General features: G+C 45.5%; 1 protein-coding gene across 7 annotated transcripts; it reads left to right on the forward strand.

The window, feature by feature from the left end:
• Positions 1-78: 78 nt before the first annotated feature.
• Positions 79-26,001, forward strand: PSME3IP1 (proteasome activator subunit 3 interacting protein 1). 7 transcript variants are annotated; one of them, XM_037141511.2, is made up of 8 exons: positions 79-95; positions 229-306; positions 9,085-9,226; positions 9,704-9,802; positions 10,188-10,309; positions 14,312-14,445; positions 20,750-20,814; positions 25,202-26,001. In XM_037141511.2, exons 3-8 carry the CDS (start codon positions 9,100-9,102, stop codon positions 25,417-25,419), a joined length of 765 nt encoding a protein of 254 aa, XP_036997406.1. In that variant the 5' UTR covers positions 79-95; positions 229-306; positions 9,085-9,099; the 3' UTR covers positions 25,420-26,001. The 7 variants fall into 7 exon arrangements, with proteins under 7 accessions (XP_036997406.1, XP_036997407.1, XP_036997403.1 ...); XM_037141512.2 differs by lacking the exon at positions 79-95 and adding an exon at positions 126-145; XM_037141508.2 differs by lacking the exon at positions 79-95 and adding an exon at positions 8,855-8,986 and having other exon boundaries at positions 152-310.
• Positions 26,002-27,938: the final 1,937 nt, after the last annotated feature.

Genomic DNA, 27,938 nt, shown 5'->3' on the forward strand with positions numbered 1-27,938 from the left:
CCAATCCAGGCTGAGGTGTGAATGGTCCAATCGAGGGTCTCCCGCCAGCTTTTTGGGGAACCGGATTTCCATCGGACTCCTGGGGAGAAAGAGAGGTGCGGATTGGGTTACTCCACCGGAAGCGGGGCGGACTTTTGTTGTGGCGGTGAGGAACCGGAAGCCCCAAAGGGTCAAAAGGAATACAAACGCAAAGACTGTTTTCTTATTCTTTCCTTTTTTCCCCTAAAGATCGAGTGGCGTTTGCGGTGGCGTGGCGGTTCGAGGTGGGCGCTACTGAGGAGAGGGTGTCCCGCCTCCCGCACGTCGGTAGGTGAGTGCGGCTCCGGCCTTCCGTGGGCAGGTGGTGAAACCTGGACTCTAGCTTCTTCGCCGAGGAGATGGGGGGCTGTGTCTGACTTGTCGTTGAGGGCCAGGCCTGTTCTCGGTCCGTGTACTCGCCCAGTGTTCTTAGTCCCCGGGGCCAGAGGCTTGTAGGGCCCAGCCTGAGATTGGGGGGTGGCCGCTGAGGGAGCCCGTGGGATGGCCTCAGGGTTGAATCGCCGAGGATGCCAGACTCTTTTCAGCGGAATGAGGACTTCAGGCTTCTTGCCGGCTTCCCTGCGCTTCATCTGTTAGGTGGGGCCACCGAGGCTCCTGGCGAGGAGTCGGCTCCATTCCAGAGGTCTTGGGACAGCTCCAGGCCACCCAGGAGATGCGGGGATGCCTGGTTAGAAATGGTTGAATCATAGCATGTAAGTAAGTGTAAGATAGAAACCACGTTTCATTCTGTACCATGTACCCGTTGCCGTAGCGTACTCGTTTTGCACAAAACTTAGGAAACAAAGACCGAAAGTTGAATCGCCTTGTTTGAGAGTTGGTGGCCCCTGTGAATGTCAACGTCCCCACGGGGGAGAAGGATACCTGTTCGGACTTAGCAGTGGTTCTTAACTCGTAGAAAACAAGATCTTCTGCGGCCCCTTTAAAATGCAGATTCTCGGACCCCATCTCCAGATAGTCTGACTTGAGTAATTGTGGAGTGGGACCCAGGAAACCAAGTGTCGGCCTGGGGGTCAGAATTCCCTGTGACCTCTTGGGTACCAGCTGCGAGGTAAGATTTGTTGATTCTTCAGATGTTTGGTTTATTGATGTGTTAAGAGAGACCCTATAAAATGGCTTCTGAACTCTTGAAAAGGAACCAGTTGTGTAGAGTCCTTTTTAATCCCCAAATTGAACTTAGGTAAATAATCTTTTATAGTCTTTCAAGTAGAGCTTGAAATGATGAGCTGTTAACAGTTCGGAAGCGTCTGAAAGTGGAGGCCTCCCAATGGTCTTTCTCATCTGAAGCCTTGGTGCCTTACACCCCAGCAGACAAATTCTTTACAGTTCTAAGAGAGGAAGAATGGCCTCCAGACCATCTACTTGGCCAGCAGTCTTTCCATTCACTTTCTAAGAAGGTTGATGTTCGGTTAGAGTCAAGTTGCTGCTTCAGAAACTGAAAACCACGTCTCTGGTAAACAAAGTAATGTAAGTGCCTGGTTCCTTCATAGGCTCAGTATAGAGGAATTATGTCTTTGTGAGCTAAAGTAAACCATTTCGGGGTGCTCACTATGGCACACCTTTGGAATCTATTTCGTTCTTAAATATGGTATGTTTCACTCTGTACTACAGGATGCTTGAGAGCATGTTCGGTCTTTATATCTGGTTTCCTGCATTTTCACTGTGATATAATCCAACTACGGATTTGTTTCTGTTAAATTTATTTGATGTTTGTTCAAGTTGTTGTGTTTGTGGGTTAGTGTCTTGTGATTACTTTGGTAACATTCTGGGTCTTTTCCTATCCATGTGTTGCTTCTGCCCCATTGTTTTTATCTTCCTCCTTCTTTGCTGGTTTAACATAGGCCTTTTTCCTCTGTTCTCTTTTTCCCCTTTTTATTTTTTTTTCCACTTTACATTTTGGACAATTTCTACTTCATTAATTCTCTTACCTATTTCTAATATGTTATTAAACTCATCCATTGAAATCTTAAATTCGGTTACTGCGTTTTTTTTAGTTCATGAAGTTCCTTTTGGTTCTTTTCCAATGTGCTGTACCCCTATTTTACAGCTTCTTTATTCTCTGCTATAAATTTTGAGGCTTGGTTTTTGTTTCTTTAAACGGGAAGCGCAGCCCGGGTTGTGTGTTCAGCTGGTTAGAGCACCGTCCCGCTATGCCAAGCTGCAGGTTCTGTCCCTGGTCAGGGGTGGTTCTCAGAACTGTCTTGTTAGCTTTTCTATTTAAGAATTTTTAGAATTTCTTCCAGTATATTTTATTATTACTATTTTTATTATAGAAGTATAGGGTTGGTCTCAATAACCTCACCCACTATTTCTGTAAATGATGGTACCCTTCCTTTCATTTTGATTTTAGAATGTGAAATTTGTGATTTCGGTCGATCCTGAGTTAAAGTTGGTATGATTAAAACTTACACTGATTTTCATGGAAGTGTTGTGGCTACTATCAGAATTAAGCTTCTCTGATGCTTTTTTAGGTTTTCCTTTTCTGAACTCCTTAGCTTCTATTCTTGCACGGCATTTAATCTTACTCCTTTTTTCTAACTTGCTCACATGCCATCCTCAGCTCTTAGTGGACACAAATTCCTCACGTGTTGATAGTAGAGTGCCAGGTTAGTGCCAAGTCCTGTGCCTTGAACATAATATCTGCCCCTTGTAAAGATTTACTTCAAAAATATAGCTGAATGAGGTAGTTGGCCTTCTGTATGGTTGTGTAATGCAGAGCCTTTATTTATTTTTCAGAAAATACGATCTCAAAAAGGAGTTAGTTATACACAGCCTGGAGGTGGGGTGGTATGGTTTAGTGTGGGTTAGTTGCCATAGCCAGCCCAGATGGCAAAGTAATCAAGGCTACCCTCGAAAATCTTTCCGGGAAGCACCACATTGCATATAGGTGCACCAGCACAGCAGACTCCGGCACGGCCAGGATTTCCTCCCGCTTTGGAACAGATGCTGTTTTTCTTCCTGTGAGCCCCAGATGAAGTAGTTGGTTTGCATTTGGGAATCACAATATGTGACAACTACAGCTAATATTAGAATCATACATAGTGAGAGAAGTGTTTATGCTCTGTCAGGCCCGCATGAACTGGGGAACTGAGGACCAGCCAAGGGAACCAGCATTTACGTTCTCTTTCTCTTCCACTGCGTATAGATGAATTCAAGGTAAATGCACGTATAATAAGACTCAGTTCTCGTGGGAAGATAAATGCATATATAGATTTTTTTTTAACTTTTTATTGCATGAGTTTTTTTAGGTGCCTAGACAACCAGAAGGTTACTACCAATTGTTTTCTATAATAAACATTTTAAACATGAATTAAGTTGGTATGCTGTACCTTCATTTTTAGGTACTGGGGTATGTTAAATAAGCCTTATTGTTAGGAGATTGAGGATTACTTTGTCTAGTAATAAATGCTAGCAGTGTTAGTCATTCTCCTAAGTTTTATAATGTAGGGAAAATTGGCTTGATCTAAATGACTGTAGCTGGTAGAAGAGCCTTCTGGCCAGAAAGCAGTCTTTATTTGGAGTACAGTTGAGTTTGCCAGATGGAACATTCCTCTTAGTTGCTGTCCTGTCTTTTGAAATCCCATGTGCCTGGAACATCAGGATAAAAACGTAGAAAGAGCAGCAGTTAACTGTATTTACTGACAAAGGGACAGTGTATGGGCCCGTTGCTTTTGCTGCCCGAAGAGAGAAGCCTTAGACACACTGACCCCAAGTTTCCCCGGTGTGTCCTTACATTTCAGTCTGTCTAAGGGGAGAGTTAGGAAGATGCGGTGGTCAGTGCTGTGCAAAGTTAAGTCATCTGCTGTTGTAAAATTTAATTCCTTAGGAAACCAGATCTCACTGACTTGTATCATGGTGCTCGCTAGGTGGAATAATTTCTCATTTCAGCGACAGCAGTTATTTTGGAGGCAGCTGGGTAAATTTGGTGTCTTGAAACTTGTGTCGTGTGCTGTGTCAGACACCGAGCCTGTTTCTGTCCCAGCAGCCTGGAAATGAAATACCACAGTGTCCAGTGCAAACACAGTAGAGCACTGTATTACAGTTACTTTGGCTTGAAATAGAAGAACTTTGTTTTTTTGGCTGCCACGCAAATGTGAAAACTATGTTCTTTCTTTGTATCAGTTTGAAACTTTTCAGTTTGGACAAAGGGATTTTGTTATGGTTTTGGGTTTCCGTGAATTCCCTATTTGGAGAACTTAAATAATTATTTTTTTTAATAATTCTTTTAAAAATAATATAATGTTTAGTTTGATCATTTAATTTGGGTCACCTTGAAGAGAAAATTTATATGAGTAAAGGAAAGTTGATAGCATTCTTTCTAAAATTAAATACAATAAGGACAAAAATAAGTATTCCTACATAAATCTTCATAGTTAGATCCCCAGACCCCTAGTTGTTTATTTATGTTTTGTTTTGAATTATTATAGTAAACAGAGCAATAAGAGACTTGTGAAAATTTAGCTAGGCAGTAGGAGTTAGGAATAAACACTTTATTAACTTCTCATTTTCCTGTCATCATTTCCAGAAGGAGGTAAATGAGTTGTAGGACTATTGGACTCTTCAGAGAAAAATGCTTTGTGAGGGAAATTCTTATTAATCAGTTTAAAGAGCATTTTTTAGTTAGTTGAAATTAAAGGAGAGTAGTGAGAGTTATTCCTGAAGAAGACATTAATTATGTAATAAAGTGATTTAATTTTTGGTCTTGTGTTTCCTTCTGTACAAATTGTATGGTGTTTGAGTAGACTTTCCCATGGGACGTAGAAGACTCAAAAATACTTATTTAATGTCTACCATTCTCTGTAACTTAGATCAAACAATGCCTAGGAATATTTATGTGAGACCATTCCTCCCTGCTTAAAGTCTTCCAGTCCTCTCTTTGGTTGGTTTATTCAGTAAGTATTTATTACATACCTAATACATGCCAGACGCTGGGTTAATAAGCACTGTGGATACGAGAGCTGTTGGAACAGTCGTGAATGGAAACAGGATAAGTGCTGTAGTGGAGGTATAAATAAGTGGCTGTGGTAGGGACTGCACTGGAAACAGGGACACAGTGATGGAGCGCCATCAGAGTAGTCCACCCAGCAGGCAGCCCTGGAAAGAAGAGGTTAGACAGGAAAGGATCTTCTCTTAAAAAAAGAAACAGAAAGAAGGAAGAAGAAGAAAGGAGAGGGCGGATTGAAAAGAAGTCATGATGCGGTGGGGACAGCAGAACTGGGTGACAGGTGGGGTGGGAGAAAGGGAGGAAAAAGGGGTGCAGGTGTTCAGCCTGGACACCGGATCGGTCCGTGATCACGGCCTTCATTACTGCCGAGTACCAGCACTTCTCACTTGGGGGATTTGTCGTCTACACTAGTATCTGGTTTTAGCTAGTTTAAGAGTCCTAACTCTTAAAAGTTTATTTCCTTTATGCACACTAGAAGATTTGCACAGTGCTGGACACAGTTCATCATTCAGCACAGTGCTGAGTTTGTGTAAATTGAATAAAGTAAACAGTACACTAGAGAACCGCACTAAAGGGAAAATACAGACTCACCAGATTATTTATACATGTACATTCTTCCTAACGTCTCTCGGTTTGATGTGGTCCCTTTCCCACTTCAAGTGTCATGCTTGTTTATGTCCCTGATTTATTTCTGTCTCCCCCACTTCTTGAGGGCAGACAGCATTTCTCTGTTACAACCTGTCCAGAGCTCAGCACGGTGCTTCGTAGTAATACAGACCTTTCAGAGCATTCTGAAGTATGTGTCAAACACGGTGCGGAGTGCTTTACAGGAATGATCTTGTTTATCCTCACCACAGATTTATGTTGTGCAGTGCTATTTCAGTCCTCACTGGTGAGTGCAGTTATGGATGAGGAAACCAAGGCAGCTGGTAGGTGGCAGAATCAGGTTTCGAACTCCAGTCTCGTGATTTTGGAGTCTTCTATACTCTTTATCGTTACCTGTGCTCCCTCTTGGTAAGAAGACTGCAGCAGAAGGTACTTGCGCTGTATTTAGTTGAATTATATTGGGTTGTAGTGGAAGGTGTGAAGTTAACCTTACTTCTTGGCAGTAGTTATTGACAGTGACATTTTGAATTCTGAAAAGGCCTGCATGTTTCTGGAGAAAGAGTATTCCCTGTCTGTGACTTCTCCACACATAGCAGATGACCAAGTTAATTAGCCAGGGGGCACAAGGAGGGGACCACGGTGCACGTGCTGGGGAACGAGGACCTACAGGGAAATGCGAGTGAAAAAAAGAGAGGGATAGAGCAGTCTGCACGTGGTCTAGTCTCTTTCAGACTCACGGGTTTATTATAAGTAGCTTTATTTTGGCATCAAGACAATGTCAGGCTTATAATATTAGGTGTAAAGAGCAAACTTTTATAAATATTCATTGGTTCTGACTGACTGTGTTTTCGGGAAACCAACCCATTGAGGGCTGAGGAGTAGCAGAACGTCTGTCGAACTCTAAAGACATTGTCTTTAAGTTTTCTTTTTTAATGAGCTTCTGCCTTATTTTCATGAACCAACTGTGATTCCCGATTTTGTCCCTGTGGGTGGCAGATGGGTAGCATAGATTTAACTCTTGGGGTAAAAGCTGAATTCTAACACTTATGTGGAAAAGATTGGTGAAAAAGAGAGTAAGAAATTCTTGGAATTCCATCAATTTGCCTTTTTCAAAGGTGAGTGATAAATCTTGGGAAGATCCTTATTTCTCTAGAGCCACGATTTCACCCTTTTAATCTCATGGCACACATACACTCATTACTAAAATGCTGCAGCAGATCAAACAATGTATTTTTTGTTGATCTCACACAAAAAAACAGGTATAATTTTGATTTGTTCACACCGGTCAGTTATTTTTGTGTTGACCGTTGTCATTTTTTTATTTGACAACCTAAGGGAAAAGAGGTCAGGGCCCCTGATCAAATAGTCAGGTGTTGCATGTCTAAAAAATTCTGCAGCCCAGGCCTGACCAGCGTGGCTCAGTGGGTCGGGTGTTGTCCTGGGAAACGAAAGCCTCTGTGGCACCAGTGTGCCTGCCAGGGCACGCCAGTTGGAAGCCACCACTGCAGAGTTTGCATTTCAGATTCAGACCCTTGGGTACAGCTGTCCTAAAGGCCTTGTCCCTGAGTTTCAGGGGGTTTGTTAAGGTGAATGAACGTAGGTTCCGGATGAAAATCTCCAGATACCTGATGGAGAATCAGATTAGGTGGACAGCGAGGACCCATTCCACTCTGAGTTATTAACTAGGAAATGGGGGTGAGGATAAGAAACCAGACTGCCAGTCTAGGGTGAGGAAGGAGAGCTACAGTTAGCAGAGGGTGATAAAGGGGGAAGTTGAGGGTCTAGTATGTCTCCCATCCATTAGAGTCCTACATAGTTGACATGGTCTCTGCCAGGGACATTTAAGAGAATGCTGGCTCCTGTTTTACAAGAGGTCATTCTGCAGAAATTGGATGTTTGGCATGTTCACAGAGACCGAACAGTTCTGTTTTTGTAACATGCATCTGGGAGGAGACACTGGGTGATGCTGAGTTGGAAGAGTCCAGTTAGTAGGCCTCAGTGGGAGCACCCGGTTCTGTCGGTTGACTTGGTTTTCCTTCTGGGAAATTTGAAAGTTCTCTTATTGTTACACTGAACTAAACTTCAGCAACAGTAGAATTTAGGCTGAGTCTCTCCTCTTGTTCTGAATGTTTGGATTTATTTTCGCAGCTTTTTCATCTTTATTAAATAAAAGCTTTGCAAGAACATTCTCAGCACCGGAGTTTGATGCAGGAGGAGAGCTGGAATTAACTTGTGCGTTGCCGCCGGGATGCGTGGTGCCTGGGGAGGGCTATGGGGAAGGAGGTAGGAATCTTTGATGTCAGGCCTGGCCGTGATTCTCAGCTCCACCGTTCACCACCTTCATCACCCCAGACAGGTGACCTAACTTCTCTGGGCCTCAGTTTCTTCCTCTATAAAGAGAGAGATTTCTCACAGGGTCAGTGTGAGTGTAAGTGGGGTGGTATGTGTAAAAAGTATTCAGTACACAGTAGCACTCAGTAAATGGTTGCTACTCTGTTTTGTGCTAACCGTAGAGAGTTCTTGTTTGGTTATCAGGGATCGGCCTGAGGGGGGCGTTGACTCGATGTGCCAGCAGGGCAGAACACGTGCTTCCTTGTGAACATGTGATTCTGTGAATAGCTCGGAACAGTTCCTCAGAAGGAAAGACACCAGCAAAGAAGAGCAAAGAAATTTTGTTTAAAAGGAGTAATGCACAGTCCTCCGTCTTTATTTCCTTTTCCCCCGCCTTTCGGAAGAGAGGTTCAGGTAGAGGTGCTTACACTGATTGGGATTTGGGCGTCCTCTGCCTCGGGATACACATTAAGTGGTTGGGTCATCGTGGCAGTGAGAAGAGAGCAGGGTTGGAGACAGAGCCCCCAGCGGCACAGGTATGGAATGCGCAGGGGGGAGGGTCAGGAAGGAGGTGGAGGCGGCGGCGGCGGAGTATAACGCAGAATGCGGCCAATCTGAGGGACCTGGGTTCTCCACTGGTGGTTTGCGCCTCTCTCGGCGTACCACTCCTGCTGTGCAGGCCGGGCTTGGTCTCCTAAGGCCCCCTAAAAGGCTCCCTAAATGCCCGAGTTTCTTCATTCTGAGTCTTCTTGGAAACAAGACCAGGTGAGTCGAGGCAGTGTGACGTCCCTGAAACAGGAATTTCAAGAAGGAACAATGCGGGAAGGGGCGGTGTCCAGGAGGCCTGTCTGTCTAGATTAGAGGGACAGAGGAATGTTTGCAATGTAAGGTCTACCGCGGGGCAGTATGTAATGACAGTCATTCCATATCCCCCAGGTGGCTTTGTAGGTAACATAGCGGTAAGGAAACTGCTTCATACGTTGGGGGAATGTCATCAGGTGCTTTCATCAGTGACTATGAATGGAACGACTTGGGCTTCTTTGATGCGAGGTCAAAGGGAATTTTGAGGTAGTCCACTGCTGGGTGAGACAGAGCTAAATCTTCTTGTTTCTCTTTAGGATTTTAATTGCAATTCTCACTTGAAATATTTTGTTTGTTTTGCATAGACTGATTGTTCCACTATGGATGGAGGGGATGATGGTAACCTTGTTATCAAAAAGAGATTTGTGACCGAGGCAGAACTGGATGAACGGCGCAAAAGGAGGCAAGAAGAATGGGAGAAAGTTCGAAAACCTGAAGATCCAGAAGGTACACGGGCTTTCTCGGTCCGCACGGCACCCCTGCAAAGCAGCTGTGAGTGTCCTCACTTTGGAGAGGAGGCTCACAGGGGTGAGGGAGCCTAAGCCAGGCCCCGGCGCCGGGAGCACAGCCAGGGTGCCCCTGTGCCTGCCCTTGAGCTCTACTGCACCGTCTCCCGGAGCTTCTGCTAGTCTGTTCTATCTAGACATGTGGATCCAGGACCTCAACAACTGAGGATGCTGCTGCTAGGCCCAGTTTGGGCTAGTCCCTCATCCAGGGAACCGTCTCAGGCCATGGGCCCCGTTGACATTGACATTTGGCTCTGAGGTCCACAGGGAGGCCTTGGACTTTGCACTGGTTTTGTGTCATCCTCGCTCTCAGATCATGCAGGGACTTGACTTGGTCATTAAAGTCCTTCGTGGCTCCAAAAATAACAAGAAAGAGTTATAAAGTATGCGTCCCCCCACCCCCTTTTCTCCCTTTCAGAATGTCCGGAGGAGGTTTACGACCCGCGGTCCCTGTACGACAGGCTGCAGGAGCAGAAGGACAGGAAGCAGCAGGAGTACGAGGAGCAGTTCAAATTCAGTAAGCCTCAGAAACACGGCGCCCACAGTCTCTGCAGGGCCTTCTTGATCCACATTCTTCTAAATAGCCGTGGAATTATCTTGATTGTTTAGTCTCTAAATGCGTGTTTGCTGGAAAAGAGACAAACTTCTGCCTTCTAGACCATGTCGAACATTTTTGTTTAGACTTCAAGACACCCATTTTAATTCTATGCTGATATCTAGGAATGGGAGAAATGCCTTGATTTTGTGCCGAGTTATCTAATCAAAAGCCATGCTGTTTACAAATTCTTTCTTCTAATCCCCTGAAGGACCCGCCATTTATGTAGAAAAAGGAGTAGGAAAGATTTTATCTGACTGTATTTTCCCTTTAGCCTGCTCAGTGTTCCTTGTTTAATTATCCTCAGAAAACATGGTAAGAGGCTTGGATGAAGACGAGACCAACTTTCTTGATGAGGTTTCTCGGCAGCAGGAATTCATAGAAAAGCAGCGAAGAGAAGAAGAGCTGAAAGAACTGAAGGAATACAGAATATCCTTTGTATTTTTTGAAAGAAGTCTCTGAGGTGTCAGTTTTCCCACCAACATCTATGCTTGCAGTTGCTTTGTAAAGAGAACGGAGCTCTTCTACCTGGTGATCTCTAAGCTCCCATTCAACAGTGATATTTTTATGGCTCCAGATAACTAGCTGGCAGTGATTTACGGAGTCCACTGCATGTAAGAATCTGTTGCAATCAAAAGTCCAGATTCTTTAGGATTAACTAAAGGCCTAAACACTAATAGTCCGTACCAAGGTATTCTTGCCTTGTGGGATTAGATTCTGAAACAGGGGGGCTATGCAGGGTACCTCATCCAGGGGGGAAACTGTCTCCTGAGTTCTAAAAGAAAATGTTTAACAGCTCCCCTGTGTCCGTAGTAACCTTCCCTATAGGTATAGCTAGGTCTGTCCCTACAGAAGGGTAGAGAAAGCAGCGAAGGTGACTTTGCTTAGGCTCGGTATTGCCTTTTTAATATCCACCCGCATGTCCTAATAGGCACGGCACATGTAACTTCACTAAATCGAAGTTCTCAGCTCCATGCCTCACTACCCCCGTCCTCATCGCGTGGCACCCCTCCCCACACCTCTTCCTTCTCAGGTCTTTCGGTCTCAGTGATGGTGCTCCTTATACCTCCAGGTGCCTGGCCCAAAAATGACCTCCACGATGTGCTCCAAATCGGTCCGTACTGCCATTGCAATAGTCAGAGACTCGTCTCTGGACTTCTGTGGCCATCTACTTAGTCTCTGCTTCTGCTCTTGTCCCCAACAGTTCCTTCTCCAGATACAGTCAAAGGGAACTTTTGAAAACATGCATGGGATCGTGTCACTTCCCTGTTTGGAACACTGGTTGCATTTGGAATTACGTCTGCATTTTTTCCCAGGCCCCACAGGGCTCCGCGTTATTTAGGCCGACCCACCTCCCCACTGCATCCTGAACTCACTCCTCCTGGTGTTCACTGTGCTGCCGCCCACTGGCCTTCTTTGTTTCCCTCTCACTGGGCTTCGCTCCTTCCTCTGCCAAGGATGCTCTGCCCTCAGATTTTACAAGGCTCCCTTTCAGGGCAGTTGGGTCTCAGTTCATATCTCCCTTCCTCATGGAGCTTCTCCCTAAGCACCCGTGTAAGACTGTACCCCTGCTATCACTGTAATGCCGTTTTTAAGAGCACTTGTCACTGCTTGAAAGTCTCGGTTTGTTTGCCTCTTTACTGTTGGAATGTGAAGTAAGCTCTGCAAGAACAAGGGCTTGGTCACCACTGATTTCCAGTGTGTGGCGCGTAGTAGTTTCTTGGTATCTACGTGGGTAAAGTAATGAGTGACTCATAGGAGAGGTCAGTGAAGCCCCCCCCCCGATGTTTTCCCCTATGAAAAATCCCATCGAATATTTCAAGCTTATATGTTGAATAACTATTAGTGTGTTTGAACAGGCTTCTCTTCCAAGATTGAGGTGATACTGTGTGTATGTGTTAGTTGGTTTTTTCTTTGCAGGGAGTGTACAGTAGGTTCCATTAAGGAGTTATATGGGGAAGAGTGTGCAAAGATTCGTAGGGATTTGGTTTAAATCAAGGTGGTGGTGGTGATTGAAATAAGGTGGCGGCATGGTGCCCCCAAACCTCTCTTAACGGGCAGCAAGAGACCTGGCTTCAGTCCCAGTTCTCCCAGTGACTTTCTGGTGTAATGTCGGGACAGGAGCCGATGGAAAGTTCCACCTCCATCCCAACTGGAGGACTGAGACCAATTGCTCGGAAGCCCCCTCTGCTGACCCCCGAGTAACATTACACATTGGTGTTTGCAGGGAGGGCGGATACATGTAGTGCCTTGTTTCAGGCACCAGGCTTTTTCCTCTAAGGAAATAGAAGAGTTACGGTCCTCACTTGAATTGTCTCGTTTTATGTGCTTAATTTGGTAGGCTAGCAAATAAGACAGGGGGCGCCTCCCCACGCAGATTCCGGACAGCAGTGTTGACCGTGGTGTGGGTGTGCGAGGTCTCTCGGTTTCCAGTTCAAAGGGAAGCGTGAGCGGTGCAGGAGTGAGGCCAAAGAAGCTTTCCTGTCCTGGCGACCTCATGGCCACGTAGAAGCAGCCCCAGGGGTACTGGCTTTCACTGGAAACTTGGAAAGTTCTGACTGTTTAGAAAAACTGAAGAAAAGCAAGCCTTGCAGCTCACTGATGTATAATGCACTAATCCCAAAGGTAGTGTAGCCAGAGACATGTTGAGAGAGGAATTGAAGGATTAGACATTTGTTTGTGAAAGCTCTAAACCAGGAGCTGGTTATCGGCTTTCACTGATTATTATGATACATTTTGTACTGTGATACTTGTGAATACAAATAAGCGATGGTTTGTGCCACATAAACAACAGAACTTTTTTTCCCTTCAGGTTGACCAGTATTTGGCATATTATGCGTGTTAAAAACCAATTTCAAAAAATGAATGCATTTAATGAATTCCTTGAGAGTTTCGAGGTGTGTTTGTGGTATTTGGAGCATTTTAGGGGAGAGGGACTTAAAGGGAAAAATGTGCTTTGGATATGGACCAAAAATAACAAAATTACCACCTTCTAGCTTCCTCTCTCCCCCAAAAGAAAAGGTGGGACGTTTTTCTTCACTTGAAAATAATAAAAAATTAAGTTGTGGTCTTTATGTGTGTCTTGGTCTTACATTATAAATACACGTATACTTTCATTGTGTTGTTTCCAATTTGTTTTTTCAATATTTAATATTAAGACTTTTCTTTGGGTTTCTTTCCCTTAATGATAGAGTTGTAGGTAAAAATCACAGCATGCTCACAGTTTTGGACAGATAAAATCTCTTTCTTTCAATTTTAGTCTTTAAAAAAAATGAACACTTAGCATTAACATAATATTTGTTTCCACGTGACCTTAAAAACATTAAAGCGATGAGACTCAGCAGTACTGAGCATTGGGCAGAGATACCATCCCCCTTAACTGCCCCGAATGTTTAAGGCGACTGGTGTTCATGAAAACAGAGATGGTGCCTGGAGAGTGGTCACATTAGACTTTCCTTATTTCTGGTACCCAGTTTTTGCCACTGCTTAAAGACATAAACAGCTCAGACAGTGTACCCCACCCCCACCTCTTGGGGTTGATAATGCACGATGCTTCTTGGAGTCTCTGGACACTAGGTGTCGCTATTGTCCCAGTCGGACACTACCGCATCTTGAATAAGGCATAATGGAATACTCAGTTGCATAATGGGCTGAGAGAGTGAAAGGGAAGGTGGGGAGGAGGAGGCTGGTGGGGAGAACAAAAGTGACAAAACCTTGGAAACAGAGATTGAATTAGGAACAAAAAAAAGGGATGTTACAAGTGAACTGGTTATGATTCGAAAACAACTTTTTTGGTTCTGTGTTGAATACACACAAGGGTTTCTGGTTAAAATCTCTGAGAGTATTTGAAACTGGCTCCTGGGCCTCGGGAGGTCTACGCTCAGTAAGCTGGAGCCAGGAGTGTGGGGTGGTGACAGCGCTGGGCACGCTGTTTTGTTAATGAACCTCAAGTGATTTTGATACTGCCTTGCACCAGCAGAGGAGCAGTTAGTTTTCATTATGTCTAAGATTGAATGCCATTAATAGTCATAGGACATTCGGGAAGCTGTATTTTTTGTTGCATTTATATTCCTTAAGATCTTTGCATTTCCTAGCGAGCATGGTATTGACTACGTGTTTGGTAATAGCAGGCTTTCGGGCTGTAGTCAGATTCATAGAGAATTAGAGGGAGGAAGTTTGCTCGTCCGTATTATTTTGTGCTTGATTTGCCCGTCTTCCTGTGCGTTTAACTTCATTTCTCTTTGAATCAGCTGGATTTAGCTGGCAGAATAAAGAGGGGAGGGCTTTTTTTTTTTTTTTAATCAGTAGGCTAAGCGTTACATGGCAGAACTGGAGTACTAGTGAATTATATTTGTGTTCTTTCTCTCAATTTATCATTGTTCTGCCACAGCTTTTCTTTTTGATTAGTTTGACCCTTAACCTGTAACTCACAGTAATCTCCACAAAGTTGGAATTTCTCCAGAAAACAAGAAGGAAGGGGAGAGAAAAGCGGCTGTGAAACCCATAGAAACCAAGAACAAGTTCTCCCAGGCGAAGCTGTTGGCAGGAGCGGTGAAGCATAAGAGGTCAGTCAGCAGTTTCACACCGTAAACCTCCCTCTGACCATGTGCTCTGAAATGCCGTTTGTAACCATAGCCAGAGCAAAATTACCTGAGCGTAAGTCTCTGTGAAGTTTGCTCTCCCCTTTGGAATTTGGTATCGTCTGTAGCCCTTGACCTTGGTCTCTGACTCCTCATTCAACGTAAGAATAGCTACTCTTCACTGGGAACCCGCTGTGTGCCAGGCATTGTGTTAAGTGCTTTTTGCGCATGATCTCATTTATTCCTCTCAAGGAGGCAGTGAAATACAAAGCACTGTTATCAGATGAGAAGACCGAGAATTTGAGGGATTGAGTGCTTTCATCCAAGGTCACCAAATAATGGGAGCAGGGGTTTGATATTTGCATTTATGTTTCCAGCAAACGAGGTAGCAAGTTCTGTTAAAGCACTTGTATAGGGTGCAAACAAATACAGACCAGGGAGGAGGAAGCACACCTGCCTGGAGGGTGCGTTCGTGCCTCTGCTGGGGAAGTGAGGGGAGGCAGTAGGAAGGAGAGGGTGATTGGGGAAATGACTAGGGCTCTGACCGGCAGACAGAGGGGAGGGGGCGGGGCAGCTGCTGCAAAGGCACTGAGGCCTATAAGAACATGGCAGCTGGGACAGGGTCACAGACCTGGCTGGGCTCTGCTTGATGGGTGTGGGGGTGGCAGCACCGATGGGAGATTTGGTGAGTTCTTTGTTATGTTTGCTCCTCCCTTTCCAGTCCTGAAATGGCACCGAAGTGGTTAAGTCTGGCCATTTCGATTTGACCACCAAACCGTGGACAAAATGATGTCAGGTTCATAAGTGCAGTCTATTAGGAAAATCAATATGGTGTGTTGTCAACCCGCCACGTGTTTGAAGGGAGCAAACTGATGCAGTCTTGTGGGCTGGCACACTGTCCACCTGCTGCAGGCGCTCCCGGGGACGCTGTTTATGTGTGAGAATGTCCTCATGGCAGAGCGGCAGGAGGGAGGAGAATCAGCAGCCTGAAGAAGGCCAGCTTTCACCTAAGCTTTACTGTTTGGCCGAGGTCTTTCAGGACCGCCAACAAAGGGCTTTCTAGGTGGGCAATTAGGTGCCTCCACAGCATCTTGCTGTGAGCAGAGTGGGTGTGATACCTTTCAAAGAGATGATGTATTAGCTTCCTGGGTGGCATGCATATAACCTCTTTAAGTTTTGAAACTACACTTATTATTGTTTTGTGTTGCAAGGTGATAAATGAGTCTCCTGGGCAGGAGTTCCTAATGTATCCAGCCTGGGTTTATCAGAATCACTTGGGAGTTTGTCAGTGTGGCTTCTAGGCCTCCCGCTAATTCTGGCTCGGTAAGTTTGGAGTGAGGTCTGGGAGTCTATAATTAAGTCTGGTTAACATCCGTTACCACACATAGTTACAAAATTTTTTTTTCCCTGTGATGAGAACTTCTCAGATCTACTCCCTTAGCAACTTTCAGACCTTCAATATAGTGTAATTAACTGTAGCCACCATATTGTGTATTGCATTCTCAAGACTTGTTTCTTTTATAACTGGGAGTTTGTACCATTTGAAGGTGGTCAGCTGTATCAATATTTTCTTTTTGATACAGTGGTTAGAGCATTTTATATTTTGTTCAAGACATGTCTTCCTACCCTGAGGTCATTTGAGAGTTTTTTTTCTAGAAGTTTTAGAGTTTTATCTTTCACATGTTAGTGTTTAATCTGTGTGTAATTGATTTTTCTGAAGGGCATGAGGTAAGGATCCCATTTCAATTTTTTTCTTCAACAAAAAGCACATTTTCTAGCAGCATTTACTAAACACAGCCTTTTTTTCTCTGGTGATCTTTAACGTCATCTCTGTCTTATAGTAAGTTCCCATACGTATTTGGGGCACAAGTTTCCATACACTGGGTTGTGTGAGGTTTCTTTTTTTCCCTTGGCCTTGCATCTGTTGGACCAGTATCATTCTGTGTAATTATTGCAGCTTTTAATAAATCTCGATATCTGGTAGGGTAAGTCCCCTTATATCCTTCTCAGAAGTGTCATTTCTATTTATGGCCACTTAGTTCTTCCATATAAATTTTAGATTTAAGTACTTTAAAAGTCTCTATTGGAATTTTATTGAAATGTTATTAAATTGCTTGTTAAATTTATAGAGAACAGATGTATATGGATGTGAGTCTTCCTATCCATGGCATATATCTACATTTACTGGTTTTCTTTAATGTCATTCTATAAGGTCTTGACAGTTATTTTTCAAAAAAGTTGTGCACGTTTTTTATTAAATTTATTTCTAAGTACTTTATGTATATTTTTGTTACTGGTGTGTAAAAACTCAGTCAGTGGAGTATTTACTTTTATATTTAAAAAGGAAATACTCTTATTTACTTTAATAATAGCCACCAGCTCTTATTAGCTTTAATAATAATTCTTTAATAATAACTTTTATTAACTATAATAACTTATCAGCAGATTTTTTTCTTTACTCTGTTAACAGTGAAAAATTAAATCTATAGGTTTTTTTCCCCTAATGTTGCATTCCTGTGAGGAACCCAGTTTGGCAGTGATATGTCATGATTTTTCTGGACTCTACAGGCTTGTTTTACATTAGTAAATATTTTGTATTGGTTGTTGAATGTTGAGTATATGTTCTTGAGTGAGACTGGCCTGTATTCCCCAACCTGCTGCCCAGTTTTATCTGATTTTGACATGAAGATTAAAACTATTTTCACAAAATGACTGGGGAGTATTCTTTTTCTGTTCTCTGGAGGAGTTTGTGTAAGATAGGAGAGTTCTGTGTTATGAAAATTTGGAAGAACTCCTCTGTAAAATCATTCTGATCCCTCCTTTTAAAATTTGTGATTATAGGAGTGTTTAAGTTTATCCATATCTTTTTGCGTCAATTATATTTGGTGAAATTTTCTGGGAATTCATCCATTTCGTTTCATTTCAAGTGCATTAGCTAATTTGCTAGTATTTTTTTCTGCTGCTTGTTCTATCTGTAATTGTCTCATTTTTTTAGATGCTCATCGTAAATATCTGATTGAAAATTTAGATAGGACTTCCGGCCAAGATGGAGGTGTAGGTAGACACACTGTGCCTCCTCGCACAACCAAAAGCGGGATAACAACAAATTTAAAAACAAAAAACAACCAGAACTGACAAAAAATCAAATTGTATGGAAGTCCGACAACCAAGGAGTTAAAGAAGAAACACTCACCCAGACCCGTAGGAGGGACGGAGACAGGCGGCCTGGTGGAGAGGACTCACGGCAAGGTGGCAGCTGGCAGACCAGGTGGTCCCACATCCACGTGCAGATAAACCAGGAGGAACAGCTGGGGAGCGAGACAGACCCACAGCCCAGGGCTCCAGCGCCACAAATAAAGCCTCAAACCTCTAACTGAAAACACCTGTGGGGGTTGCAGCGGCAGCAGGAGAAACTCAACCTCAAGGAGAGTTTGTTGGAGAGACCCACAGGGTCCTAGAACGTACACAAGCCCACCCACCTAGGAATCAGCACCAGATGGGCCCATTTTACTTGTGGGTAGCAGGGGAAGTGACAGATTCGACAGAAAGCAGAGCAACCGCCATTATTCCCTCTCGAACCCCTTCGCCACATACAGCGTCACAACCCAACGACTTGGGTTGCCCCACCCCGGTGAACACCTAAGGCTCCGCCCCTCATACGTAACAGGTGCGTCAAGACAAAAAAAAAAAATGGCCCAAATAAAGGAACAGATCAAAGCTCCAGAAAAAATACAACTAAGCGATGAAGAGATAGCCAGCCTATCAGATGCACAGTTCAAAACACTGGTGATCAGGATGATCACAGAATTGGTTGACTAGGGTTGCATATTAGATGGAAAAATGAAGGCTATGCTAGGTGAAATAAAGGAAAATGTACAGGGAACCAAATCAATGGTGTGGACCAGAAGGAAGAAGGAAACATTCAACCAGAACAGAATGAAGAAACAAGAATTCAAAAAAATGAGGAGAGGCTTAGGAACCTCCAGGACATCTTTAAATGTTCCAACATGTGAATCACACAGGTGCCAGAGGAGAAAAGGAAGAGCAAGAAGTTGAAAATTTATTTGAACGAATAATGAAGAGAAATTCCCCAGTCTGGCAAAGAAAGTAGACTTCCAGGAAGTCCAGGAAGTTCAGAGAGTCCCAAAGAAGCTGGACCTAAGGAGGAACACACCAAAGCACATCATAATTATATTAGCCAAGATTAAAGATAAGGAGAGAATCTTAAAGCAGCAAGAGAAAAGGAGACAGTTACCTACAAAGGAGTGCCCATAAGACTGTCAGCTGGTTTCTCAAAAGAAACCTTGCAGGCAAGAAGGGACTAGAAAGAAGTATTCCAAGTCATGAAATCCAAAGACCTACATCCAGGATTGGTCTATCCAGCAAAACTTTCATTTAGAATGGAAGGACAGAGAAAGTGCTTCTCAGATAAGATCAAATTCAAGGAGTTCATCATCACCAAGCCCTTATTATATGAATTGTTAAAGGGACTTATCTAAGAAAAAGAAGATAAAAAATATGGACAGTAAAATGATAGCAAACTCACAGTTATTAACAACCGAACATAAAACAAAAACCAAACAAACCAAGCAAACAACTAGAACAGGAACAGAGTCACGGAAATGGAGATCACATGGAGGGTTATCAATGGGGAAGTGGGAGTGGGGAGAGAGGGAGAAAAGGTACAGAGAATAAATGGCGTAAATGGTAGGTAGAAAATAGACAGGGGGAGCTTAAGAATAGTATAGGAAATGCAGAAGCCAGAAAGCTTATATGTACAACCCATGGACATGAACTAAAGGGGGGGATGTGAGTGGGAGGGGGTGTGCAGGTCAGAGGGGAATAAAGGCGGGGAAATGGGACAACTATAATAGCATAGTCAATAAAAATATACTTAAAAAGCAAGAAAAAAGTAGGTTTATAGTTGTTCATACAGAAAATAATGCAATAATAAATAATACAGGAATAAAGCCCTGGCTGGTGTAGCTCAGTGGATTGAGCTTGGGCCTGCGAACTAAGGGATCGCGGTTCGATTCCCACTCAGAGCACATGCCTGGGTTGCAGGTCAGTTCCCAGCGGGGGACACACGAGAGGCAACCATACATTGATATTTCTCTTCCTCTCTCCTTCCCTTCCCCTCTAAAAGATAAATGAATAAAAATCTTTTTAAAAAAGAATTAAAAAATTTAGTCTGTTGATCTCTTTTTATTGGTAGGTTGGATTTATTAGGATTTTTATACAATTTTTACTATCTTAATGTTATTTGTCTTAAAAGAATTTTTTCTTGCATTGTTTTAGAAAAATTAAGATTAAAAACTCATTTTTTTCCCTAGTTTGGATTTCTGTTCTTTTAATGGCTAACCTTACCATTGACCAGGCATACTTAGCAAAACCCAGAGTAAATAGCCACCTTACTTCCCTACAAAATTATATACTGACCTTAGGACATTTAGCTACAATCACCTTCCTTTGTTACATGCTGCTGCCGCCACCTACCACTTCCGTGTGGTCATGTTTAACACCACAAATGCAGTGTTGTTTTTTGTAGAGACAACACTTGTTTAGATTTATATTCGTATTTATCAGGGTTGCCCCCGTCCCCCGCCCACCATCCTCTCCTTCTGGGATTATTTCCTTCCTCACTGAAGTACATTGTTTAGATGTTCTTTTATCTAGTCATTTTTTAAAGACTTTATTTACTTTTAGAGGGAGGGGAAGGGAGAGAAACCTCAGTCGGTTGCCTCTTGCGCAGCCTCGACGGGGGCTGAACTCACTCTAGGTCTGTGCCCGGACAGGGATGGAACCGGCCACCTTTCACTCTGCAGACGACACCCGACCGGCTGAGACGCACGTCAGGGCACAGACGTTCCTTCAGGGGGGGTCTTTGGATGCCTTTCGGAATCTCTGGCGTGTCGTTAAAGATGTTTCCTTTGATCTTTAATAATTGAATTTTTGTCATTTGTGAACATGCCCAGATGGGCATGGATGGATCTTGAAATCCATGCATGGTTTTAACCAAGATGAATGATAAGGACAGCAAAGAATCAAAAATTTAGGTAATGGTTGAACTTATAATGGTTTACCTCCTGAATTGGTCAGGGGTTTAAATCGTCTTTATACCTAACGATATATCTAGAAGGAGACTTTGCAACGAAGGCGTTTTATTTCAGATTATTTCTGTTCCGTGAGGCCGCCCAAGATCCACGTAAATGGTTATTGGAGCTCCCAGTTCTCAAGGCTTTGACCTCAAGACCGGACTTAGCTCACATCACCCTGTTTTCTGTTACAGCTCAGAGAGTGGCCACGGGGTAAAAAGACTGAAATCGGACCCTGACCCCGATGACAAGAATCCAGGTGGGTGGCGCCGTTCATTTCGCTCTCTACTTATAATGCATGTGGCCGCAGTAAAGGGCCGGAAGGCGCCGCACCTGTGAATGAATGCATGCGTGTATAACACGCCTACCTAAACGTAATTCCCCAAGCGGTTTTACACCGAGCAGGATTTGCACCCCAGGGCACGGCCACCGCCCTGTGCACTGTTACGCTGGAGACCCGTGGTGCTGGTGGTGACAGCCGTGCTCCCTGGGAGCGCTGCCAGAGCCAGGGCCCGAGTCACATCGCCTCCTCTAACAAAGGACTTCTCTCTCTGTTTTCCCCGAATGTCGAGTTTCTTGGTTTCACCCTGCTGGCTTTCAGAGAAAGGCAGAATGCCTGGCTCGTGCTGCTGGTAGGATTGGATTGAGCCTAGTTTTAATACAGTTTCCAGGAGTACCACTTTCTTTCGTGGGTGCTTTTGCGTGACCCAGTCTGGCACTGTGTGTGTAAGTGGCAGAGTTTTAAGTGAAGGTGAGCTAGATCCTGGGGGCTGGATCAAGAATGAGAAACTCAAGACTGTTTTCAGTTCTGCCCCTGCCTCCCTGTGGGGTTGAGAGTCAGAGCTGAACTCAGTGGGTCGTGTATAAAACCGGGCTTACGTTTCTTTCTCTCTCTCCAAAGAAAATAAATATTTTAAAATATGCATCTACTGAGCACCAGTAGTGGTCAGCTATTGCTGACACCTTTTTGCTGTAGAATCTGCTTTTGAAAGGGGCATTCAGTGAAGAGTCTCCCCATATAAACTCTTCTACCCACATACCCCCTTCCCTCCAGTTCTCCTTTCCAGAGGGAAGCAGTATCGTGCATTTCTTATGTATCCGTCCAGAGCTGTTCTCTGCAGGTACAAGCAATGACAAGTATATATATATATTTATAAAAGTTATTATAGACAAGTTAAACATAGTCACGTTTCAGTGATAGTATAATGAACCCCGTCACATAGCTTCAACAATTTATAACGTGTATCCAGTCCTATGCCTCCTCCCCACTGTGTATTCTGAGGCAATTCCTCAAATGAAATTGTTTAATCCATAATTACTTTTTTTTAAGGCTTTATTTATTTATTTTTAGAGAGAGGGGAAGGGAGGAAGAGAGGGAGAGAAGCATCAAAGTGTGCTTGCCTCTTACGTGTACCCTACTGGGGACTTGGCTTGCAACCCAGGCGTGTGCCCTGACTGGGAATTGAACTGGCGACCCTCTGGTTCACATGCCGGTGCTCAGTCCGCTGAGCCACACGAGGCAGGGCTTGAGGTAATGTTTATGTGCGGTGTGAGGAAGGGATCCACTTTCATTCTGTACAGATGTCCAGTTGGCCCCGCACCATTTGTTGAAAAGACTGTTCTTCCCTTACTGAACTGTCATGGCGCTTCTGTTGAAAGTCGGTGACCAAGCGTGGGCTTGTTTCTGGATTCTCTCCCTTCCACTGATTTATATATGTCTGTCCCCACTGCCATCACTGTGGTCTGGATCGCTACAACCGTGGATGCGCGAGCCCTCCAGCTCTGTTCTTTTTCCGGGTCCCCTGCATTTCCATATGACTTTTGGGGTCAACTTGTCAGTTTCTGTAACCAGGGCAACTGGGGCTGGGCATTGCTCAGATCTGTAGATCAGTTTGGGAACATCGCCACCCGTGGCATCTTAACAATACACAGTGTGTTAAGTCTCATTTAACTCGGAGGTCTTCCTCTTTTCATTTAGTTTTTGTTTCATTTGTATTTTATTTGTGAAGAAGCCGCGTCCCTGTCCCCTGGAGTTTCCCACGCTCCAGGTTTTGCTGACGGCATCCCCACGGTGTTCCTTTACTTCCTGTGCTTCCTGTAACGTGGTAATTAGGTCTAGAGCTCGATCGGGTCAAGTTGATTCTTTGGCAGGAATACTTCATGCCTTGTGTTTTTGTACTTCCTCTCATCGTTACTATTTTCATTAGCCTGCTCATCTTTCCATTGCTTCGTTCATTTACTGCACTTTGGGAGCCGTTGCCTGTAGCATGACAAGAGCTTCCTCCTTCCTTTCTAGGACTGCAGGGTTCCATCATATGGCTGTACATAGTATATTTATCCTGTTTTTTATTGATGAACACTTAGATCGTTTCCATTCTTTCTCTGTCATGACGTTGTATTAAATAACCCTATACATGGGTCAGTGTTATATTCACATGTACATATCAGGTTAAATACTTAGAATTATTGGGTCAGAAAGATGCGCATTTGTAATTCAGGGAGGTGTTGCCCAGTTGCCCTGCAAAGAAGTTATCCCCAGTTTACATCCCCATCAGCACTCGAGGAACTCCATTTCACTGATGGCTTTGTAATACGTAGGAAGCTTGCTAAACTGCTTAAATAGAATAAGCATTTAGTGTGTGTTTGTAAGCACACGCATATATAATACTTCCCCTTAAACAAACTTCAGCTAGTGAATTAGGAGCTCTGTATCGGGTGCTTGTTCTCGGGGAGGGACTGTTTGCGTGAATCAGTGGAAGGAAAACTGGCGTGGGGTCTTTGCACTGAGGCAGACACGTGGTTCAGAGCCGTCTTTTTGGCATTCTAAATCTCTTCTTTCCCCTTCTTACATTTTTACAACAGAAACCGGGTGAGGCATACCCTCTCATTAGGAGCTAAGGCTACACAGGGAGAATATCTCCTGTGTGTTGCTTCAAAGTCTTGTCCTCAGCAGTAGCAGGCTTTGCCCCTCTGGTTCCCCAGAAGATGTCTCTGTGGCCCCAGTGGAGATTCAGGCTTCCCTGCTGGAGGCTCTGGGCTTGTGTTGTGAGCAGAGCCGGTGAATGCACAAGTTGACCCCATCTACTCGCAAGTCACGCATCTGCGTGAGTCCCAAGAACATTCGCTGTTAGTAATTTTCAGCGTTAATTTGGTATGACAGCGTGGTCCCGCAAATGCAGCAGTTGGCAGGAGACTTCACCAAATGGGTGAGGTCAGAGGGCACCATTTGTTCTCTTTGGACAGTTAACTGCTTTTGGAATGAAATTTGTCAGACTCGCGGTCTCTTCTTTCTTGAAACTCCTAGACGGAGATTCAGTCTTTTGGCTTAAACTCTGCCGATGCCCCAGAGGTCCAGACTTTCGGTTGCGTGTCTGTGGCTGATTGCCATCCTCCCCGTCGGCCAGCTTAGGGCCTCCACAGGCACCTTGAATTTGGTCCATCTTTCTGTCTAAGAAATTCGCCATTGAAACACTTAATAAAATGTCGTATCTTGCCGAACAGCCTCACATAAATTAGTGTTCTAAGTCACTGACTCATACCCTTATATCAGGTTGTTTTTTTTTTAACAATCAAATTTTTCTAACAGAATACTGAAAGTGTCACTGTATATGTGACTCAATAATACAGAGAATGTTCAAGTCATAAATGGCAAAGGGTTTGATGTTTGCCTAAAATTTTCATACACCTCTCCCCCACCTTGCCCAAAATAAATTTTGCCTTTAGCAACAAAACTCCATGGAGTGTGCGCCACACTGTCTGGCGTTCCCACGCGTGCGATCATGGCCTGCTCGGTGCTGGGTCCCGTGCTCTGTCCAGGGGAAGCTGAGGAAAGTGCCCGTGTCCGTGAGAGACTTAGGCTCAGCGGAGAGGGTGGACAGGCCGTCCCTGTCGCCTGCAAGACTGCCCAGTCCTCCACGGCCCTCCCGGCTGTAAATACAGGGGTGCCCTTGGTTACAGAGACACGGGGGACTGTTCCTCCCTAGTTTTTTAAAAAAAGATTTTGTTTGTTTATTCTTAGAAAGGGGGGAAGGAAAGGAGAATGAGAGGGAGAGAAACATCTCTTACACATGCCCAGGACTGGCCTGCAACCCAGGCACGTGCCCTGACCTGGGATCATACAGGATCAGGAGTCATTTTAGTACATCATTTTTTCATTCAGATTCACTTGAACATTTTCTACTCTAAGTGGCCTTTAACCGTAGCAGGTCATTTGACCTCATTCATCAGTCAAAGGGGGGATAATACTTGCATGGCAGGTGGTGGTGGTTAAATGAGGCTGGAAACATTTAGAAGGAAGGAATAGAGCTCTTAATTTCCACTTTAACCTTTAGGTCCCGTGTTTTATAGACTGAGGCTTTCTGTCACAGAGGTGGCAGTGTAACTGGGTATCCTGGGGCAAAAGAGCCTCAGCCTACTTGGTGACATTCTGCATGGTCTTAAAATGCTCTCTGCCTGTGATTCCTTTGTCCTCGATTGTACAAGAGGAACACAGCAGTAAGGGGGGGGGGTGATGGGGCTGCTGCCCGTGCGGGGCTGTTCCGAGCCTCCCAGCGGGAAGCCCTCAGCACAGCGCCTGACATGTGGAAAGTGGACCGTCGACTTTGAAAGAGGGTGGTGAAGTTAAAGTCCTCCCTCCTTCCTTGCAGAAGCACCGTCCTGCGTGTCTCTTGGAAGCACGTCCCTGAGCAGTCCCTCCATCCACTGCCCCTCCGCCGCGGTCTGTATCGGCATCCTCCCGGGCCTGGGCGCCTACTCTGGGAGCAGCGACTCTGAGTCCAGCTCGGACAGCGAAGGCACTATCAACGCCACCGGCAAGATCGTCTCCTCCATCTTCCGAACCAACACCTTCCTCGAGGCCCCCTAGCTCCCGCGTCCCTGCTGCACGGAGCTCCTCCCCGCAAGTGGACTGGATGGCGCATCTGCCCTCAGGTGTTACCTCCCTCAGAGAACTTTTTTGCTTGTCCCCTGTGCACATCGGGACATTTTTAACCTCGTCTAAAAAACGTGCCGCATCCGCCCGTGGCACGACCTGCATCTGGTTTTTCTCTCCACTCCTGTGCAGATGCCCAGACCCGTCCCTCTGCCTTTTTCCTCACCCGTGTTGGGGGTCGGGGCCGGCAGAAACCCCACTAAAAATGCCCTGGGAAGAGGGACCGCTGGCTTGCACCAGGTTCGGGTTATGCTGTTTTCTTGGGTTTGGGGGTTGGTTTGTTTGTTTTTTCCTTTTCCAACAGCACGGGGAAGCAAGGGCCATTCTTGGGCAGATGTTATTTGAAACGTCCTATTCTAGACGCACACGCTGTTTGGTTGTACTGCGTTGTGGAAATGTGACGGGAGAGAACGGCCCCAGGTACCGACCTGGCGCACTCCCCGGGCACTGACCGGTTCTTGATGTTGTGTGACTGAGATTAAAAACTGCACCTACTGGGGTGTCACTTACCACTCATCACTCTGTGTGACGCGTTTCCTTCCTCTTAGAAAACTTGGTCCTCCTCCTCCCTTTATCCAATCCCATTTCAGACTCTAGAACACAGGCCTGGTTTCATCAGAGCCAGAAATCAGAAGCGCTAGTAGGGATGAGAAGGAGGTGACTTATTTTTGGCAGCCCTGGATGTCTGATACTGAAAACCAGCTCGACGCACCTGCATGTTCTGACTATACTCTGAACCCTGTCAAGGTTCCTCTCTGGTTGACACCTTTATAGTGTGGCTTCCAGCGATGGAAGCTATTTTTAGCTTCCAGTACTGCCCTAGTCCTTTCCTTCTCCCTTTTCCTCTTTTTCCTCCTGCTCCCCGCTCCCCCGCTCTTTTCCCTTCCCACAGAGAGCAGCTCCCAGGCTGGGAGTGACCAAGTCCTAGAGGTGCTGCCTCACCTCTGTGTCTCAGAGCAAGAGGAAAGGATGGAGAGCAGGTATGGAGGCCTCAAGGACAGAGGTTGCCATGGGCTTAAAAGAGACTGCAGGCCACCCTGCTTCAGAACAGGCTGGGGCAGTTCTTCCCTCCCCTGGGTTCCTGCATCAGTCATTCCCGCCCCCTCGGGTGTGAGACGGAGAGAGGCACACGCAGGCCGTGTTGACGCTGTGACGCTGGCGGGCAGAGGAGCCTCGTGGGCAGAGAGGCCCCTGATCTCGGGCAGCCCACTCCTTTCCCCCCTCCAGTGCAGCACCCTTCTGGCGGCCACTGTGGATGGTGGCTTCCCTTCACCTGTCACTGTGGCCTTGTGATCCTTCCTCCTTCTCAGAACTACTCCGCGCTAATCGTTCCTGACGTCAGGACAGACGCGTCGGCTCCATTCTAATGAAGATGCGTAGGTAAGACTGCGCCGGCAGCTGCTGTTTCCCACTTCATTGTCCCTGCGAGGGAGTGTGCTGTCCCCATGACAGAACGTCCCCAGAGTGAACCTCAGATCATTTCGGGAGGCAGACTGCGGGATCGGAGTCACCCTGTTTGGGTGGCCCGGCTTTTAAGAGGCCCTTCCTATACCTCCCAGCCCCTGCTGCTGTTGGACGGAGCTGGCAAAGGGCGGTAGGACTTGAAAACATGCTTAGCTTTCAGGCTCATACCGAGATCCTGCTTTTCCTGCACAGAGTGTGTGTCCCCTCTACTGTCACAGCGGGAGTGTGCTGAAGGCCGCGGCTCCTCAGATGGAGATTCCTGCCCACGGTGTCTCGGGCGAGGTGCAGCGTCACGGGTGATCATTTCATCCTGTTCTGTTGTCCCTGCCAGAGCAGAGCGTTGGAACCAGAGCACGGGCTCTGTAGAAACCGGGAGAGCGAAGCGGGGACTGGGTCTGTCTAGTAGAAGACACAGCCTTGGAAAACGCCCCGCGTAGACCACATGATTCAAACCCAAAGAAGAGAAACCAGGGCCGGAAGGAAACCCTGCTTTAAGCCCTAAAGCGCAGCGCTCCGGCCTTACCAGACACCGGGGGTCTTAGAACTAGACAGTGAGGGGTGAAAACAAAGCTGGCGTGGGTTTCTTTAAACCTGTTTATACCGTCCCGCGTGGTACCCGCTCAACTCTTGAACTGCATGAGGGGGGAAGCTCGTCTGAGGGGTCCTGTTGTGGCTCCGTGTGGACTAGTTGGGGTCACACCATGTGCTCTTGACCGCCTCCTGATAGCCATTGACCTCCAGTGTGTCACCCACCTCGGTGGGGACAAACGGGCGACATGAAATTCAGAGCATCCATTTCCATCTATTTGTGAGTGGGATGCTGATGTGACTAGACCTGATGAGGTGGCCGGCGACCCGTGTGTGTGCACTGCCCCAGCAGCCAGGAGGAGAGACAGCTGGCTCTTCCAGTTCGGGGGCAGGTGGGGAGGGGGCCCAAGCCTCTCTCAGGAACATTCTGGACTGAAAGTCGAGCTCCTAACTAGGATTGG

Source organism: Artibeus jamaicensis, unplaced genomic scaffold (genome assembly GCF_021234435.1).
Source record: "Artibeus jamaicensis isolate MK-2021 breed Jamaican fruit bat unplaced genomic scaffold, CSHL_Jam_final contig_3152, whole genome shotgun sequence".
In the NCBI taxonomy this organism is placed as follows: Eukaryota; Metazoa; Chordata; class Mammalia; order Chiroptera; family Phyllostomidae; genus Artibeus; species Artibeus jamaicensis.

Coding starts and splice junctions, on each gene's coding strand:
- PSME3IP1 (XM_037141511.2), top strand. CDS start 9,100: ATGGATGGAGGGGATGATGGTAACCTTGTTATCAAAAAGAGATTTGTG. Junction 9,227..9,703: donor AAAACCTGAAGATCCAGAAG/GTACACGGGCTT, acceptor TCTCCCTTTCAG/AATGTCCGGAGGAGGTTTAC. Junction 20,815..25,201: donor CCCCGATGACAAGAATCCAG/GTGGGTGGCGCC, acceptor CCTTCCTTGCAG/AAGCACCGTCCTGCGTGTCT.